Source organism: Hakea prostrata, chromosome 1 (genome assembly GCF_041222555.1).
Source record: "Hakea prostrata isolate BN-2017 chromosome 1, UWA_Hpros_2, whole genome shotgun sequence".
NCBI classification, from domain to species: Eukaryota; Viridiplantae; Streptophyta; class Magnoliopsida; order Proteales; family Proteaceae; genus Hakea; species Hakea prostrata.
In genome coordinates, this window is record NC_142600.1 from 68,711,433 (window position 1) to 68,732,129 (window position 20,697).

General features: G+C 36.5%; 1 protein-coding gene and 2 non-coding genes across 5 annotated transcripts; 2 read left to right on the forward strand and 1 right to left on the reverse strand.

Annotated features, from left to right (window-relative positions):
• Positions 1-95: 95 nt before the first annotated feature.
• Positions 96-4,590, reverse strand: LOC149029588 (hsp70-Hsp90 organizing protein 3-like). Of its 3 annotated transcripts, none has more exons than XM_089141962.1 (8): positions 4,394-4,590; positions 3,330-4,298; positions 2,319-2,607; positions 1,346-1,431; positions 1,004-1,227; positions 828-894; positions 696-755; positions 96-587 (listed from the first exon to the last, which is right to left on the reverse strand). In XM_089141962.1, the coding sequence occupies exons 2-8, from the start codon at positions 4,221-4,223 to the stop codon at positions 474-476; spliced, it is 1,734 nt and encodes a 577-aa protein (XP_088998088.1). In that variant the 5' UTR covers positions 4,224-4,298; positions 4,394-4,590; the 3' UTR covers positions 96-473. The 3 variants fall into 3 exon arrangements, with proteins under 3 accessions (XP_088998088.1, XP_088998085.1, XP_088998087.1); XM_089141959.1 differs by having other exon boundaries at positions 3,330-4,301; XM_089141961.1 differs by having other exon boundaries at positions 3,330-4,318.
• A 6,288-nt stretch (positions 4,591-10,878) lies between these two features.
• TRNAS-AGA (transfer RNA serine (anticodon AGA)) lies at positions 10,879-10,960 on the forward strand. Its single transcript has one exon. It is a non-coding gene; the product is annotated as a tRNA-Ser (tRNA).
• Positions 10,961-18,217: 7,257 nt separating this feature from the next.
• TRNAS-AGA (transfer RNA serine (anticodon AGA)) lies at positions 18,218-18,299 on the forward strand. The gene has a single exon. It is a non-coding gene; the product is annotated as a tRNA-Ser (tRNA).
• The last annotated feature ends 2,398 nt before the right edge of the window (positions 18,300-20,697 follow it).

Consider the following 20,697-nt stretch of genomic DNA (forward strand, 5'->3'; position numbering starts at 1 on the left):
GTTATAATAACGTAGCTTTGTCTAGGGTTTTACTTAACTTGGGTAATATTCGGCAATTAACATGAAAAAAAATGGACATATGCTGATCATATATTGCTAATAACGTAGCTTTGTCTACGGGCATATGAACCCAAGAGAGATATAATACGATCAAATTCACCAGATTTAACCACAACAATTAGGAGAAACAGATAGTGTATCCATTCCTTTTTGGGAATCACCATTGACACAACCATCCTTGAATGGTTAAAATGAGACTGATATCTATATAGAACCAGTAACCACAAAACTATATAACTTAAAAAAATTAAAATCGAAATCAGTGCGATAAATGAATCTATAGAGTCAAATACAAAATGCAAAGAAACAGTAACGAAACGACCACTTTCTGTTGATGCTCCACCTCTCCTTTCTGAACCTTTTAATTGAGTTGAACAATTCCGGCACTGACCAACCTCCCCTATCAAAACTCCTTACTTTAGTTGAACAATTCCTGCACTGACTAGTTTTTGTATCTTGTTCATCACTCCGGGATTCTTCAAGTGTTCCTGAGCTGCTCCTGGATTCTCCTGGAAATCTACCAACACCTGTACATCAAAGCATAATGTTTGGTAGGTACTCAATCAATGTCAGAGAAAGAGAGGAATGAGGCTGAGTGAAAGCATGATGATTACTCATTGATCTGCATGATTTACCTGTCTCATAATTGGATCAGACAATATATTTTGTACCTCTGGATCCTGCATACCCTTAGCCTGCAAAAAAAGCTTCAGTTTAAAACCAATCACGGTGGAGGCTTAACTGAGTTTAACTGGCATATAACAAACCTGTCTTTCTTTCAATTCATCTGCGCTAAAATCCCCACGATTAGCCTTGCTGACCTGCTCAACACATCTGTATACAATTTGCAGACATCATGAAAACAAAGCAAATGGTCATACAACAAATAAAAGATGAAGCAAAAGACAAATTTACACAAATGGGAGGATAGTAGACGTGTTACCTCCGCACTCCATCACGCAATTCCTGGTTGCTGGGGTCATGTTTTAACCCCTCCTGATATGTTTCCAGTGCTTTATCAAATTCCTTCATGAAAAATTGGACTGCACCTTTCCTTGTATACCCTTTTGAAAAGGTAGGATCAAGTTCAATGCACTTCTCTGCATCCTTCAATCCCTCAGGCATTGCCCCCAGCTTTGTGTAGCATGCCGCCCTATTACTATACACCTACAAAACAGCAAACAGACAAACATCTAGTTTCAGCAAGTAATTATATGAACGGACAACTTGAGGCTGTAGTATATTTTTGTTCTGCAGTTTAGCATAGAGATATGCATCTCATTACCCTCGCATCATTTGGGTTCCTCCTCAGGGCTTCTGTGTAATGTCTGACAGCCTCCGGAAACTTTTGCTGCTTGAAGCACTCATTTCCTGTGCAAGAATAACTCATTTTAGTGAAATAAAAACCAGTTATGGAAAAATATACATAAAAAAGTTCAATGTGCTTACTAGGATGGGCATTTTTCAAAATTTATAAGCTTCAGTTTTGAGCAACTAATGTCATCAAATGCATGATCAGAAGAGAACAGTTGATCAATTCCGTTGTATTCAAACTCGGAACGAGCATGAAGAAATTGATGTAACTTCTTTCTCTTTAGAGTTGTTCAGCCGGATCAGTCACTAAAGATCTTTGGTCCTACCCACACCTGAGGAGAAAAAGTGGATCGCTTCCCATAGATTCACTGAGAATGATTCTGATCTAGTTCATGGCTTATTAGTTGAAGTAACAAGCATATCTCTTCTTATAGGTTTATTTGCCTCACTGCTGTTGAGCAGGTTAGTTCTATTCCCACTGTTTCTATCCTTTTTATCTCCCTTGTTATTATCCCCATTCCACTAAAAATCAAACTGAGATTTTTCCCCAGACCATAGTTCCTACCAAAACCCAACCCAAGATTTGACCCTAAACCCTTTCTTGACCAAATCAACTCAAACTTCATCCCAGACCAGGATTAAGTAAAATAGTCTGAGACCATCAATCAGAATTTGAGTACTGTCTGAAAGGTTTAGTTAGACCATATTATTGACCTGAATTTCTTTTAGGGTTTTCTTGAAACAATGTTAAATCCACCAGTAAGCCAGTTCAACATTGTTGGCAAAGCACCTCAGATGTAACAAGCATCACCTTACATACTCACTTGAAGCACCTCAGATGTAACAAGCATCACCTTACATACTCACTCTCAGCTACTCCTATGATTCTATACAAGAATAAACACACAAAAAAACAGATGAGTTCTGGCAAGTCATCCTCATACCTTTTTCACGCTCTTCATCTGCTAATTGTGGGTCAAAATATTCTTGCTGCTCGAGTTCCTTTTTTGCTCTCTCAGCATCATTGAGCTTCTTCAGTGTGTCTGGATTACGATGCTCGGTAAGAGCTTTTTGGAAGGTCTCAATTGCACAATCATAATCCTTTGAGCATTTTGCCATCTTCACCAAGGCAGTTCCCTTCCTAGTCAATGCCCTTGCAAGCATCTTGAAATCTGAACGCAGCTCCCTGCCCCTCTCAACAGCTTTATCACAATCCTTGATGCATTCCTCATACTGTGCACAAAATTGGAAACATATTTAGAGAAGCACCCAATATCTACTCCAGGGAGCCAACCAAAAACTCACAAATCAACAACTTGTATGGAAGAATGACTGAAACAGTTGAACCAAACCCATGACACAGAAGAATAAATGAATGCAACGGGCACCACCACAGTCAATAATTGATATGACCCAACACAATTATATGCTATATCATAAATGAACACCATACACTTAAAACATCTTTATCATGCTCACAGAGCCAATGCACCAAAGCAAGAACCATCAGTTGCAAAAGCTGGAGAGAAAGAATGGTTAAATAAGAAGGTAATGTCCTACCTCACTAGAGCCATATATCCATGTTTAACACTCGATTTGGTTTAGTATCAAACCATGTACTCTTATAAGTGCTCATTAAACCTTCTAAGAAGGAATTTTGATTCTGTTAAAAGTATCAACTGACAGAATAGCAAGAGTGAAAAACCAACAGAATAGCAAGAGTGAAAAACCAAGGTATGTCTACCTCAGAAACCTAAACATTGCTACCAGAGTAAGCCCATCTGAAGAAGTTCATAGCAAAAGCATCAAAAAAAGTCAAGAGTCGATTCTATTCTGCTAAGACTCAATGTCCCGACGTTAAGGTAACCAATCAGACATAGTTAATAAGAACAGCAGAAAAAGAAAAACATCAATCAATTAGCTTTCAACGGATTAATAAAACAGAAAGGCCATACCTTTCCCATCTCTAAGTGAACAGCCGCCATGTTAGTAAGGAAAGAAATATCTTCATCATCCAACTCCACAGCCTTACTATAATGCTGAATTGCAGTCTCAAAATCTTTCTTCTTATATGCTGCATTCCCAGCCTCCTTCTCCTTCTGGGCCTCAGCCTTCTTTTGCTTCACCCCCTTCTCTTCAGGAAGCTCCACCGGCTCAGGCTCTGGTTCAGGTTCCTGTTCAGGCTCCCTCTGTTTCGAAGGAGCAGGCTCTGGTTGATTCTCTTCCTCCGCCTCAGGCACTTCCATCTCTCCAGGCGATGCAGATCTCATATTAATGTTAAGTAAAACGCCAAGAGCTTGCATCATCCTCTGATCCGTCAAGTACTTGCTCATATTATTGGGATTCCTCTGCAAATCTTGAATCATCTTCACAAAATCAGGCTGTTGAAGATATCCCCTGGTCGTCGGATCAGCAGTCAATTTGGCCCACATCTCTGGCCCTTGAAACATATTTCCGAAGGGAGGCGAGGAAGATGGAGAAGCACGGGACCGTGAAGCAGCAGCAGATTGAGAATCAGCAAGACCTGATTTCAAGGGTTCATTGTTAGGGTCGATTTCAAGGCCCTTCTTGTAAGCAGCGATTGCCTCATCGAAGCTACCTAGGCCAACATGAGCCGCCCCAAGACGACTGTAACCCTTGGACCAATCGGGCTTGATTTCTACTGTCTTCTTAGCATCAACAAGCGCTTCATTGTACTTGAGAAGGGAAGCGTAAGCAGCAGAACGATTGGAGTAAAGAACATGGTTGGTAGGGGAAAGGTCGATTGCTTCTGAGAAGAATCGAATTGCTTCTTCAAATTTCCCAGCGGAAAATGCTGCGTTACCTTTTGCTTTAGCTTCTTCCGCCATCAGGGACAAAACCCTAATCTAAGCACCGACTAAGACACTGATTTCGATCAAATCTATCTTTTCGTTTGCCCGAATCTTCTGAAATCAACAGAAGACTGAAAATAGAATCAAGCGAGAAAGGAATAGAAAGATAGATTCATGCTACTACTCAGTACTAAACTACTACTTACAGAAAGAAGCAAATTGGGGTTTACGGTAGCGGCGAGAGTGTCCTGCAACTTGTCTCAATAATTCCGAAACTTCCGTTTCTATGAAACTTCGGAAGACCTTAAAAGGGAAGTGCTCACTGCTCACGGTGGCGGCGCTTGAGATGCGTAGGTAGCGGACTCGGTACCACTTCAAGTAATTGTGGGCCGCAGTTGGGTCGTCAACTCGTCGAGTGAAAAGAATTTTTTGATCGGTTGGCGGAGGTAATAAATATTTTGTCTGACTTGGCTGGGCTGGGATTGGGCCTGGGCCTGGGCTGGGTTGAGATTTTAATAACCCAACCGTCCCATTCTCAGTTTCACAAGTACCTAGAAGATTTCATTAGTTCTAGGTAGTCCTGTATCTGAATCCGAATCCAATTTGCAAAATCGCTATTCAAATTCGACAGAAATTTAGATAATATCCGATCGGATAAACTATTCGATTATTGATTGGTGATTGTCTTTTTTTTTTCTTTTTAATTTTCAAATTCCAACTTTCGATTCTTGATTATCGGTTTTTGAATCTGATTATTAATCCCTTTTTTAGAGAAAAGTATTTAATATTTTACTCTAACTGGCTAATTTTTTATTACTGATTTCCAAATCCGATTATCATCCATTTTCGAGAAAAAAATGTTAAATACTTTACTCTATCCGGTTAAAATTTTTATCCAAATATTATCCGATCTGATAAGAAATTATCCGAATCTAAATCCGGTTGCTTAGCGGACAGATACAAATATTTTCTCATACGAAAATTTCCAAATACAAACACCCTTAAACGAATACAAATTCAAATTCGAATTTGGAGGCAGATTTCGGTTATCCATTTACAGGTTTACTTCTAGGCTTGGCTCTTGGTCTAACACTCTAACTCACTGAAATTTGAAAATCACGGTTTGGTATTTGAGATTAGAAATTTTTGTATATTATCATGGTAGGTCATTTCTACAATCCCTTCTTTTTTTCTTTTTTGTGTTCAAATATATGGTTAAAAAGACATATTTAGTGGTTCCAAAGCATGCTTTCCATGAACAAACTCAGATAGTTAATGACCTCCCATGGTTCAATGCTGCAATCATTGAAAAAGAAGAAAGAAAAAAAAATGTACCTCAATTACTCGTAAGTCTTAACATTGCTAATGTGTTTCCTTCAGAAGAAGTTTTGGGTTTTGATTTTTGTGGCTTGAGTTTCCTGTCTGAATTGATTTCAGCTACCAACCAAGCCAAAAAAATAAAATACTTTTGAGAACTTCAAATCCTTCTCTCCCATGTTAGAAGAAACAACCTCACTACATATCCTTAAGAAAGTACCACATTGCATATTTTGTGGGGCAAAAGGTTTGCGTTCGAAGCTCCATCATTTTTTTGCCCTAGTGGAACTGTCATTAATAAGTGTACTTGAAGAATTATATAATTTATCTACTTCCCAAGTAGTAGAAGCTATTGAATTTCATAGATTTATTCGAGCTTACAATGGTACTTTTTCTTTCACATCTTTTGGAGTACATTTTGATAGAGACTTGGCAAGTAGTAAAGATGGAATTTACACTTTCAAAGCTCAATGTCAGGTATATATACCATGAATTACTTGCCATGAAACCAGAAAATCATTCATGCAACTATATTTTTACAACACTGATAACAAATTTCAAAATAGGATGAAGATATTAAAGATTCTAAGTGTAAAGAACTTATATTATTGAAAATTTCAGAAATTCTCACAAGTAATCCTTACGCTCTGTTTTTAAAAACCTTAGAGATATTCCGTCATTAGATGATGTTGAGATAATAATTAAGAGAGATGAGACACATCTTGATCAAAGAATCTACAATGCACCATTGGTGGAGCAAGTAGTGGCCATATGGATTGAGAGTGACAATCGAAATATAAAAGAGAAATGTGATATACTAACTGAAAGTAATTCAACAAAGAAGCATCATGTGAGGCATTACTATGGTTGCTACCATGCGTTACGGTATCCTCTTTTAGATCCATATGGAGAAGTTAAATGGCACAAAAACGTTAAAAAAGTAATGAGTCATACGTAGTTTTAAATGATATAAGTATCAAAGAAGCTAATATTTAATAGAGAATACAACTCTGAGGATTTTGATGAGACTAAGGCTCTTTTTGGTATCAATTATCATTGTCAATTATGAGAAATTTTCATTATTTTAAATTGTTTGGCATCTATTCTGAATTTTATTTTTATTTAAAATAATAGAAAAACCTCCAAAATCCATAATGAACTTTTTGTCCATTATGGATTATGATGAGAATTTCATTATCTTCATTTGTGTAAGTTTACTTAAAGTTCTATAAGTAAGATGAGGGTAAAATAGTCAATACACATTCTTTTATAACAACCATACTTTTTCCTTCTTTTCTCACTTGTTTACTATCATTTTTAACAATTTTTTATCTTGACACCAAACTTATTTTCCATTTCATAATTTATTTTCGATAAAATTCACCAAACCATTTTTCATTATTGACCAAAAATGAATTCTTGTACTTATTTATTTTAAATAGGCATAATAGAGAATGAGAATTGATACCAAAAAGAGCCTAAGAAGAAGAAAAAAATTCTCCAAGAGCATATTATGGTTATAAGTTTCAAATATGAGATACCCAACAATCTATTCTTTTATATGCTGGTTGGTTACTACTTGTTGATGCGTATATTAAAACTCAAAATGACAAGATTGGATTTCTATAGAACCAAGCAATCCAATATTAGAGTAGAATTATATCAAGGGAGAGTTGAAAGTATTCTATCTGGGGAGACAAGAGGTGATCAAATTGGTAAAAGATTTGTTTTACCTGAGTCTTTTATTGGTGGCCCAAGAGATATGCATTGTCAATATCTAGATGCTATAGCATTAGTGCAAAAAATTTAGAAAAATCATATTTATTCATTACAATTACATGCAATCCAGACTAGGTTGAGATACAGGAATAATTAAAAGAAGGTCAACTACCACAAGATAGGCATATCTTATATAGCCCACGTATTTAGAGCAAAGTTACAAAATCTTAAGGACCAACTTCTTAAAAAATGTATCTTCGGTAAATTTATTGCACGTGTGCATGTTGTGGAATTCCAGAAGAGAGGTCTTCTACATGCACAATTATTGCTTGTTCGAAAAGGACTTTGAGATAACAAATGCAAATCTTTTGATAGATATATCTATGCAGAAATACCTAACTTGAATAAACAACCAGGCTTACATGAGAAGGTAGTTAAACATATGAGGCATGGGATTTGTGGAGATTTAAATAAAAGAAATGCATGTATGAGAGATGGAGTATGTAAAAATTGATATCCTCGTCTATTAATGAAAAGACAATTCAAGGTAAATATTCTTATCATATTTATAGAAGGATAAATAATAGAAGGAAAGGTATAGTACATCGGCATTCCTTAGAAAATAGATGGGTGGAACCATATAATCCACATCTACTAGCAAGGTATGATTGTCATATAAATGTGGAGATATGCTCTAGGTTGAGTGCGGTGAAGTACCTATACAAATATATGTATAAAGGTCATTATCTAATAGTTGTTTCCCATCAAATGGTAATGAATATTATTAAATCAACGAAATCAAGTAGTACCAAAATGCAAGATGGGTCTCTCCACAAGAAGTAGTGTGGAGAATTTTTGAGTTCAATTTGAATGAGATGTTTCCCTATATTATAAATTTGCAACTGCATTTACGTGATAAGCAAATGATATGGTATTGGGATAAACAAGATCTCAGGATTATAATCATTCAAATAATACAAGTAGAACAATAGTAATTGAGTTCTTCAAATGAACTCTATATGTCCAGAGGCAAGGAAGTCTCTATAAAGAGAATTCCCAGAGCATTATATGCGGAATAAACAAGAAATGAGGCCGGGAATCAACTGATCCCCATTTTAGTAAATTCATATCATGTGTTGGGAATGGTGAAGAACCAACTGGTTTAGATGATTTCATTAAGATTCCAGATGAAATAATCCTATCATTTGAAGATGAAGAAAAAGCAGAAGATGAATTGATCAACACAATATTTCCTTCATTACAACAACATATTGATTCAATAGATTATGTTAGGGCCTGTTTGGTTACGCAAATCCAGAGATTTCAAATCTCTAAATTCACAAATGGGAGATTTTTACCTGTTTGGTTGTGTGAATCTCTAGATTCATGAAATCTAGAGATTCACATTTTTACACTAAAAACATGAATCTGTAGATTTATGGGTATGAAATGAAATCCAGAGATTTCACCCATACTATCAAAGCGCTAAAGATTTGAACCATAATTCAATAAATATTTTTTTGGGATAAATCTAGAAATTTCATTCCAAAAATTCAAACTAACCAAACAGTTAATTTTACGAACCATGACACTAGAGATTTGAAGTCTGTAGATTTGAAATCTCTAAATTTTTGAAATCTACAAACTCAAGTAACCAAACAGGCCCTTATACAATGAGCAATTTTGGCAACAAAGAATGACACAGTAGAGAAGCTAAATGAAAAACTTATTTGACTTATTTCCAGGATAAAGTGTCATGTATTATATAGCCTTGATACAGCCACTCAATATCCTAAAGAATTCCTTTATACGCTGACCCCAAAGGGACTACCACCACATAAATTAGTTTTATAGAAAAATGCTCCAATAATGTTGTTACAAAATTTGAATCTTTCACAAGGAGAATGCAATGGAACCCGGTTGGTTTGTCACACATTTCAAAAGAACGGTATCCAGGCAAAGATTGTAGTTGGACAGTTTGCAGGTACCCTTGTACCTCTTCCAAGGATCCCACTTTGTCCAGTAGAAAATGAAGAATATCATTTGTCACACCCTACCCAGTCGGATCCGGTTATACCCGAATACCCGTGGGGATGATACACTACAAGACCAAGGTTCAATGACAAACCCATACAAATATACGATTTAGCATAATCCGAGAACAAAATTATATCAAGTTTAAATATCCGATCATGAAATCTAAAATATTATGGTTACAATCACCCATGTCTAAAATCAAATAAATAAACATTAGAGTTCGAAAGAAAAAACAATTGTTTGCAGCGAAAAAATGTTTAAGAATCCTGATAAAAGATACTCTCGCCTCTCTCAAAAGATATTAATGTGTAAATATAAAATAGTGTCATAAATGACACTAAAAAGTCCCTAAGCATGGCGAGGTCTCTACTAGAAGCCTACTCCATAGGAGCAGTCCTGGCACGAGCACGAAGCTTCATGCGCCTCGACTTCCTCTCCAATCGCTCCCTCGAGATAATCTCGCAGTAACGGATCCTCCATTTGAAAGGAGTCCTCGTGACTTGTAAAGTAATCTAAAGAAACATAAATATATAAAGGAATGAGTTCCATAGAACTCAGTGAAGTCAACGCAACAATCATATCATGCATTCATTCACAATTTCCACATCACATATATAAGATGATAATATAATAAATGCATGGTTGTAATGTTATGCTCTTAACTCTATCATGAAGTCTCTATAGTAAACACTCATTAAGTTGAACATCAATTTCCTTTAAGCGATCTCAGTCACTCTCACTCAACAAGAGACGTTTATTAGGTTCTCCGTAGTTGTTGGGTAAAGTCCAGTCCAACCATGGTTTGGGGTATAAATCACCACTCTCTCACATCACCGTTTGGCATGAGATTTGGCGCATGTCAGGGATAACTCTAGGTCCAATGCAAAGTCATAAAGTCTCATACTGCATATGGTTTGGATATCTCCCTCCATGCCTAGTGCCCTTTTGATTCAATACATTCCCACCTATGAATGGTATCCTCAATGGGAGGCATCTGTTGGACCCCAATCCTTAACCCAATGATCATCCACGTAAAATAGACAGGATGCTCTCCATGTCCTCTCACGGGTTGATTACCTATTTTGAGCGCTCAAAAGCCCTTATCTATTATATGCAACCCTACCATTCTATGATGACAGTGAATCTGCTTAACACACAGGACCCAACCACTGATATCATTTGTTAACCGGCTTCAATACCCCTATCAGAAGGGTAGTACACTCATAGGGATTTCTAGCCCAACACTTCTAGACACCTAGCATTCATGTACTTAGGTCTAGATGCATTCATATAAGGTCACTAGGGTAATGTACGGACCCACAACCCTAGTTGATAAAATAGAAATAAGAGAATCAAGTCTCAACTAATATCATTCATTCTCATATCACCAAAATAAGATTAAAAAAGAAAGAACAAGAATCATTCACATAGTCTTAACTTTCGTTCGTGCAAAGTCACACACAATCACATAATAATAGATATAAAAAATAATGTGAGATATCATCAATGAATTTGAAATAACAATGTTAAACATATAAGACATGGTTAGTTTTATTCTTCACCTTTCAACTTGGGTTTCGTTTAGAGAAGTTTCATTTCAGCTTTTGTAAACAAGCAGGTGGACGTGCCGGAGTGGTTATCGGGCATGACTAGAAATCATGTGGGCTCTGCCCGCGCAGGTTCGAATCCTGCCGTCCACGCTTTTTATTTTTAAATTTATTGTTTGCTAAGCCACATACTCGCTCAATGGGGTTTTCTCTACTTAAGAGAGCAGCAGCGAGATCCTTGACTTGTCCCGGTGAGAATAGGAAGAAGTGTTTGGCGCGCTTCTTCGATTGCTGCTCCACCAATTTCTGAAACCCTATAAAGGGAGAGTAGGCACAAGGTGTATGACGAAGATTCCAAGCATTTGAGGTAGTTGGGGCTGTGTAAATTATAACAAATGATATTTTGCATGTCAAATGATGAATAATGGGGGTAGGTAGCTCAATTGGATGAGTTTAGAAATGCTATTGACAAATGTGGTTGGTAGAGATAATGTGTTCGGTGTCTTTGTATTCTTAGTCAAATAAACGCATAAGGAGAGGACTGATCAAGGAGAATATAGACAGAGTATTCTGCAACCCATCAATCCTACGAGCTTTTAGTGGACTCAAGGCTTATAAATTGGCAATGGTGGGTTCAGACCATACACCTTTGCAAGTTACTATTCAAGAAAGGAAGCGAAGGCCGATGAGATTCTCATATGAGGTAAAATGGGAGAGTCATCTAGATTTGAAGGACAAAATTAAAGAGGGTTGGATGGCAAATGCATAGGATTCTCATACTTTCTAGCTTCACCAGAAGATGAAGAGGTGTTCTAAAACTCTCAAGTAATGGAATAAAGAGGTACTTCCATCAGTTACTAATGAGATAACAGAGACACAAAAGGAATTAGAGAGGATCCATTAAAGTAATCATACTGGAAGTGATGATCATGGAGAATCTAAATTGCTCTTGAAACTGGAAAAGCTAACGATGGAAGAGGGACAATTCTGGCATTAGAGATCTAGAGTATAGTGGTTGCAAGCAGGGGACAAGAACACAATGGTTTTCCACTCCGTCACAGCCAATAGGAGACAATGGAATGGCATTCATAAGTTGAGGTCAAGTTTTGGACATTGGCTTACAGAAAAGAGAGGGATTAATGGAAGAAATTCGATTATATTTCTCAACCCTGTTTACTTCTTCCCAACCGCTATCCCCCACCCAGTTTCATGCTAGTTCTGGACCATTCATATCATCACTAGACAATGACCACTTGTGTAGACCTTTTCTAAGGGATGGAACAAAGAGGGCACTCTTTCAAATGATAGGCAACAAGGCCCCAGAGGTAGATGGGTCGCAGGCCAGATTCTTTCACAAGAACTGGGATAGCTTATGGGATGAACTCATACTAGGCATCCAACATTTTTTGATAGGGCCTACCTTCTGAAGTGTTTAAATAAGACCATAATCTCCCTAATCCCTAATAGGAAAGACCCCCCAGAGGTTGGGTATCTCAGACCTATTAGCCTATGTATTGTTCTTTATAAAAATCATTGACAAATATTGCATGACTAATAGATTGAAGCCCCTCCTACAAGGCATTATTAGTATTAGTCAGGGTGTTTTTGTTCCTAATGGGGTCATCCCTGATAACATCTACCTAGCCCATGAGGGGTTACATTTTATAAAAAACTCAAAGTCCAAATCTAGGTACATGGCTCTCAACTTATACTTAAGTAAGGCAAATGATAAACTAGAATGGTCATTTATTGAAGAGTCTCTTACATTTTTGGGCTTTGTTGTTCATTGGTTACACTAGATATTGCAATATGTGACAACAGTAGAATACGAAATCAAAGTGAATGGCCATCTCTTAGATAGAGTTTTGCCTTATAGGAGCCTGAGCCAAGGTTGCCCATTAAGTCCATACTTGTTCATTGTTTATCAGGATGCTATGTCTAAGAGATTGTCCTCTCAAATGAGGATTCTTAAGACTTCCTTTGATTCGTGTGTGTCATGATAGTTTTGAGATTAACTATCTTTTTTTTTTTTGATGATTGTATGGTGTTTACCCCTACTAACCCTAACAATGCCCATCTGATTGCTCAAATCTTGTAGGATCACTCACAAGTTTTTGGCCAACGTATAAATACTTCCAAGTCCTCCATCCTCTTTAGTAGGGGAACCCCACCTACCACTAGAAGGTACACCTCTTCTCCTTTGGAAATTAATGAAGTGTCTTCTCATGGAATTTATTTGGGACGGCCTTCCACCTTTGGTTAGTCAAAATCTGAAAATTTTGGTTTCACTGTATGATAGACTTCACACTAGGTTAGTTGGGTGGAAAGGGAGACTTTTGAGTCAAGTTGGTAAGGAAATTTTAATAAAGGTTAGTTGTCTCACTTCTTAATCCCAAAGGAGATGTGTAATAAATTTAATTCATTGACTAAGAATTTTTGGTGGGAAAATGAAAGCAAATTTGAAATAAGTTGGAAACATCTTTGTCGATTGAAGGAGGGTGGTTTGGGTTTTAGAGATTTACACTTGTTTAATAAACCCCTATTGGTCAAGCAAAGTTGGAGACTTGTCACCAACCCAAATTCTCTTTGGGCACAAAGAATGGGGGCCAATGTTTAAAACACTACTCCTTCCTCCAAGCCCCCAACTCCCCATGGAGCTTCATGGGGATGGAGAAGCATTCTTGTTGGGAGGGACACCCTCAAGCTAGGACTCTTGAGGTGCATAGGTAATGGTTTAACTACTTCCATTTTTAATGACCCATGGTACCCAAGTCCTCTCCACCCTTTCATGTCTTCTCCCCCTCCCCTTAGTGGTGGCCTGAGCATGGTGTGTGAACTCATTAATTGGTCTCAAATACATTCGAATGTGACCTTATTGATATCCTTTCTTTCAAATACAGAAGTGTCCTATGACCTTATTGATATCCTTTCTTTCAGATAGAGAAGTGTCCCATGTTACCTCTCTCCCTATTCATTCACTTTCCAACTCCAAATAAATGGGTGTTAAAGTTCTCTATTAATGTCATTTTTAATGTCAAATCAACATATTTCCAATTGGTGAACAATTCTCTTGTCTGCACTACAACCTAGGCATCTTCCTCTTCCTAACCAATTGGTCAAACATTTGGAGGATTAGAACTCTTCCTAAGACTCAAACCTTCTTTTGAAAGGTGGCTCAGGGAACCATTCTCACAAGTAAATGGCTCTTAGTTAGACATGCATGGTTCACCCACCCCCCTTGTGCTTAGTTTGTTCATCTAATGATGAATCAGTTATACATACTTTTTTTCTTTTGTGAGCATGCTTCTCTTTGCTGGAAATTCTCTCCATTGAGGATAAATGTAAACAGATTTTATAGAGAATTCTATGTTGGATCGAATGGGGTTTATTGATGATAGATTTTAATACTCTACTAATCTAGAGTTAGTCAATTCCATTTGGAGTTCATTATGCTGGACTACAAGGAAAGATAGAAATGACTTCTTATTCAATGAGTTCATTTCTCCCTCAATTCATGGATCTCTACCCTATTTATCTAGGTTAGTTACTGAAATTGAATTTGGTAACTCCTCTCCCAAGGTATGATCAAAGGAGTAGCCTCAGTGCCCTTTCCTTTTTCAGCCTTCTATTTCCCATGGTGACTTGTTTCTTTGTAGATGGAGCTTGGGATTTAACAACACTAAATGGAGCATGATGATGTATACTTTGGGACCCTAGAGGCAACTTTGTAGTAGCACGATCAAGAGTAAGCCATAGTGTCTCAATAGTAATGATAGAGATGGAGGCAATTTTGGAGTCATTTTTGCAATCCCACTTAATTTGAATAGAGTTAGGATAGTTTCAGATAGTAAATTTGCCATTTTGTCCTTAAATGGGCAGCCTTGTTCCTTAGATTGGGCTACTTGCAGTATTTTCTATAATAATATGTATTATGTATCCAGGTTTGAATTGATTTAGTTTGATTTTGTTAATATGGTAGGTAATGCTTTTGCAGATTTCTTAGCCAAGGGAGCTCTTAAGTTCTCTTAACTATGTTTGGTGGCAGTCCCCAACTCTTTTTATTGTTGAAAACTCTTTTATCGCCCCTCGGAATGTTGTCCTAGACAGACTAATAATACAGATCTAGTTTTGATAAAAAAAATAATAATAATAAAAAAAGTTTTTCCCCCCTAAGTAAGGCTTGTATGGTTTTCCCTCTATCACTTTTTCCTGCTTCTATGCATTTTCAGTGTTTCTATGCAGTGAAAGTTCAACCCAACCCACATAATAATAATCACAATCACAATTATGTATGTTTAGTTTTTAGGGTTCTAAAATAAGATGTTATGTTGGATGATGCTTCACTTTTCAAGAGAAACTCTTTATTTTAAGAGAACTCTGAAAGTGGCTCAAAACTGTGCCAATGTGTTGGGTCGTTAAAAAAACACACTCATGAAATAGATTGAATTACACATATGTTTGGGCTCATGAAAAAACATGAACCTTACAAATGCAATTCCTTAATACATAAAAATATATTTATAAGAACATATTATTTTTTATATTATTTTTTTGTTATGAACAAACTGTTTGATTATCATTGTTACCCTAGGGGGAGAAGGGCGCTGCTCCACACCATTGATATGGTGGAGACCCCCCATGTTTTCAGAGGTTGGGCCCCTACATCAATGGTGTGGAGTCGTCCCTTCACTCCTTCAAGGGTAAAGGAATCAAACTCGTGAAGGATCATAAATCTTTCCATGAATCTTATATGTTTTTATCTATTTTTACTTTTTCTTCTTCTTTCTTCTAGTGACCCATTTGTAATCCATTGAAAGACTTCTTCTGTGTTTCTTCCTTCAGAAAATTCGATTGTAAACTATCTTGTTGATTTTTTTTTTTTTTTTTTTTTTTTTTTGCGTAACATAGATTGAAACTTATGAAAATCTTTGCTCGAGAAACAGTTTTGACGCAACAAATATTTGTTGTTGCATCTATTTCCCAAAGCAATAGTTGGGCACAAGCTAGGTTTAAGTGAATGAATTTACAAAGGGGTATCCATGGAATTTGACATTCCATATATAAGAACTTTGCTAAAACCCTGTCAATGGTGTTTTCGTTTCTAGAAGCATGTCTTATCAAACGCCTAAAATAGTTTCATTGCTGGGTGCCTAGTTATCCACTTTAAACCTTTCTTCTTTTGAACCTTGTTGTTAACCCTAAGGCTATACCATCCTAAGGTGCTATTGAATGGAAGGATCTTATCAATGTTCAAATGTAACTAATGTGTTTCTTTCGTAAAGCATTTTTCCATGGTGGCCATTAACGCTTGCTCTTGAAGTGGCCAAAATAGAACTTAGCTCTTTGCTTCCAAAAAATTAGTGTTGCTTCTGGTGTTTTTCAAAGAAAAAACACTTGGTGGATTATCAAACCGTCCAAACCAAGTAGTTCTACCAAAAAACAGTAATGACCAAACCTAAGTAGATTTGTGTATTATGTTCTCTCTTTATTTGCTAGTTAAGTATTTATTTTCTTTTTCTTTTTCTTTTTATTCTTCCAGTAGAATATGATCTACAAGTTCAACATATTGATAGCTTTATATGTACTTAAAATTGTTTAGTCATCAATAGTCTTACATAAAAAATTTTGGGCACTAACAAATTGTTACTAGTCAATCAGTAATTCCAGTTAAAGCCAAAATAAACATTATACATTCAACTTTAAGGGCCTTTTAACACCGTTAGGTTTGAGGGGGACAATAGAAATTTCATAAAGAGCAAGGTTCAATTGGTAATTAAGCTATAGTATACAGGCAGGAGTGATTAAATAAACTAACCTCTCTAACCCATTCAGAATTCCATTAAAAGAATACATGATTTATCACACATAGAAACCTAAAATAGCTATGAAATGTTGGGTTTTTACCACCAACAGAGTGGACCGAACATTGGACAGAACTAGCCCAAAATCGATAGGTACGTTTTCAATGCCCAACTTGTGTGCCATCTAATTAACCTCAGTCCACTTCAGGTCTTAATGGGCTAAGTTCATTTTGGTTTCAACAATTCCATCCCCATAATTAACACCCTAGCTAGGTATGGAAAAAGGAATCTCATTCACAAAATACTACTAGTAGTCTGGACTAAATGGTTAGTAGAGACCTCGGGGGTAGGGTAGGGATTTCGTGTTGTTGTGATTGAGAAGACTACAGGAGTTTTGATCCAGGAGAAGAGAGAAATGATGAATTAGGGTTTTCATAGTTAAGAGATTAGCCAAGGATCAGTATGATCCTCTAAGCTATATTGCGAACTGACTCTAACTTTGATACCAACTTTAACCAATCGAGATAGTCATAGCCGCCCAATTTGGATTCATTCACTTGAATACCCAGAAGAGTAATCCATCGTCCCACAAATCATGTCTCAGACAATCACCAAACATTCCACACAATAGTCCAATCATGAGCAAGAATAAATCAATGTCATAAATATTAATAAAGAATATATTAAGTAATAAAGATTTCAGAAGGATCTCAAACCCAAATCAGAGTGCCGAAGTGATGACATGACTAAAGTAATCACCTAGAAAGGATAAAGTATAATCAAAATTCCTGGGAGGTCTTGCGGAAAAATAGCTTGACGCCAGGATGATAAAAAGCTCAACACCTCTCATTCTTTTTACTTATGAAATATGAAAAAGAAAAAAAAGGAAAAAGGAAAAGGTCATCTTATTCAAAACCCCTTGGAGAAATCTGGATCTCTCCCACTTCACACCTCAGGTCGCTTTGGGGATTTCACAGATGATCCTACAAAGCTATATTGTAGACCGACTTTTACTTCGATACCAACTTTAGTCAAAGACAACCATGGATCAATATGATCCCTCTAAGCTATACTACAATCCATCTCTAACTGGAGACAACTAGGGTTGTAGATTGAGGCACACTGAGACTATTGATTTGATGAGTTCTTCTAATCTAGCTTTCTGAGAAGTAAAAGGAAAATTGGCTAACATATGGTCATCTACCATTAGAAATAGTTATGATGGGTCCCTCCAACGTCTCAGGTCTTTTATTCTCTTTTCTCTCCACAAGAAAGAGGCACAGAATGGAAGATGGGGAGATGGGGAGATTGAAAAAGGCTTCATCACTATGAAGGTTTCAATGTTTGGATTGATCTTCTTTAACATACGTTGGTGTAATGTACATACGGCTCTCCTCCTGAATATTATATTGTAATCCTTGCATGGGTTTAAATTAAAATTTTGGAAAATGCCTATGATTGTTCTAACATTTTACATTATCAACAGAGGCTAAATGTTTTTCTTGAACATGGCTACCTGCTTCAATTCCTGAAAAACATAATCTTACATGAATACAAAATTTGTTTTATATTTGATGAGAGTCAATCTCAGCTTCATTAGAGCCAACTGGTGGACGTGCCGGAGTGGTTATCGGGCATGACTAGAAATCATGTGGGCTTTGCCCGCGCAGGTTCGAATCCTGCCGTTCACGCCTTTTAATTTCTTTTATTTCTGGCTGATGATTATATGGTATTTACCCTTGATAACCATAACAATGCCTAATTACTCAAATCTTGTATTTCTTTTATTTTTGGCTGATGATTATATGGTGTTTACCCCTGATAACCATAACAATGCCTAATTACTCAAATCTTGTATGATCACTGACAAGTTTCTGGTCAACATATAAATACTTCCAAGTCCTCCATCCTCTTTATAGGGGAAGCCCACCTACCACTAGAAGGTACATCTCTTTTCTTTTGGAAACTAATGAAGTGTCTTCTCATAGAATTTATTTGGGACTGCCTTCCACCTTTGGTTAGTCAAAATCTAAACTTTTGGTTTCATGTATGATAAACTTCACTCTAGGTTAGCTAGGTGGAAAGGGTGACTTTTGAATAAGAAATTTTAATAAAGGCTGTGGCGACAGCCTTACCAGCTTATTCTATGTCTCACTTCTTAATCCCAACAGAGATGGGTAATAAACTTAAGTCGTTGATTAAGAATTTTTGGTCATTAATAAAGGCTGTGAACTCATTAGTTGGTCTCAAATACATTCGAATGTGACCTTATTGAGATTGTTTCTTTTAGATAGAGAAGTGTCCCATGTTAGCTCTCTCTCCCTATTCATTCACTTTCCAACTCCAAATAAACGGGTGTTGAAATTCTCTATTAATGGCATTTTTAATGTCAAATCAACATATTTCCATTTTGTGAGCAATTCTCGTGTGCACTACAGCCCAGGCATCATCTTCTTCCCAACAACATTGGTCAAACATTCGGAGGACTAGAAATCTTCCTAAGATTCAAACCTTCTTTTGAAAGGTGGTTCATGGTGTCATTCTCACGAGTAAACAACTCTTTGTTAGACATGGTTCACCCACTCCCTTGTGCTTGTTTATCTAATGATGAATCAATTATACATACTTTATTCTTTTGTGAGCATGCTTCTCTTCGTTTGAAATTCTCTCAAAGTAACAGATTTTATAGGGAATTCTATGTTGGATTGAATGGGGATTTTTAGGATAGATTTTAATACTCTACTAATCTAGTTAGTCAATTCCATTTGAAGTTCATTATGCTTGACTACAAGGAAAGATAGAAATGACTTTTTATTCAAGGGCATTTCTCCCTCAATTCATAGATCTCTAACCTATTTATCTCAGTTAGTTTCTGGAATTGAATTCAGTAACTCTCTCTCTCAAGGTATTATCAAAGGAGCAATCTCAATACGCTTTCCTTTTTCAACCTTCTATTTCCCATAGCGACTTTGTTTCTTTTTAGATGGAGCTTGGGATTTAACAACACTAAATGGAGCATGAGGATGCATACTTTGGGACCCTAGAGACAACTTTGTAGTAGCACAATCAAGAGTAAGCCGTGGTGTCTCAACAGTAATGATAGAGATGGAGGCAATTCGAAATGCAGTTATTTTTGCAATCCAACTTAATTTGAGTAGAGTTCAGATAGTTTCAAATTGTAAATCTGCCATTTTGTCCTAAAATGAGCAGCTTAGTTCCTTAGATTGGGCTACTTGCGGTATTTCTGATAATCGTATGTCCTATGCGTCCAGGTTTGAATTGATTTAGTTTTATTTTGTTAATAGGGTAGGTAATGCTTTTGCAGATTTCTTAGCCAAGGGATCTCTTAAGTTCTCTCTTAAATGTGTTTTGTGGCAGTCGCCATCTCCTTTTATTGTTGAAAACTCTTTTATCGCTGCTAGGAATGTTGTCCTAGAGTGCCTAATAATATAGATCTAGTTTTGATTAAAAAAAAAGTTAATATAAAAAATAAGGAAAAGGTTTTTTTCCCCCTAAGTAAGGCTTGTATGGTTTTCCCTCTATACTTTATCCTGCTTCTTTGCATTTCCAGTGTTTCTATTTAATGAAATCATGTGTGTATGGTTCAACCCAACCCCCCAAAAAAATAATAATAATAATAATAATCATGTATGCTTAGTTTTTAGGATTCTAAAGTAAGATGTTATGTTTGGATGACCCTTCACTTTTCAAGAGAATCATTTTATTTTATGAAAACTCTCAAAGTGGCTCAAAACTGTGCCAAAGTGTTGGGTCGTTAAAAAAGATACATGAAATAGATTGAATTACTCATATGTTTGGGCTCGTGAAACAAGAAACAAGAAACATATATGAACTTTACAATGCAACCCCTTAATACATAAAATTTATATTTATAAGAATATACTTATCTTAATATTATTTTTTTGTTATGAAAAAACTGTTTGAGTACCATTGTTACCCCGCGAGAGAAGGGCACTACTCCATACCATTGGTATGGTAGAGATCCCACATGTTTTTGGGGGTTGGTCCCCTACATCAATGGTGTAAAGCTGTCCCTTCACTCCCTCAGGGGTAGATAAATCAAACTCT

Coding starts and splice junctions, on each gene's coding strand:
- LOC149029588 (XM_089141962.1), bottom strand. CDS start 4,223: ATGGCGGAAGAAGCTAAAGCAAAAGGTAACGCAGCATTTTCCGCTGGG. Junction 1,432..2,318: donor AGATGAAGAGCGTGAAAAAG/GTATGAGGATGA, acceptor ATTCTTGCACAG/GAAATGAGTGCTTCAAGCAG. Junction 588..695: donor CTGATCCAATTATGAGACAG/GTAAATCATGCA, acceptor TTTGATGTACAG/GTGTTGGTAGATTTCCAGGA.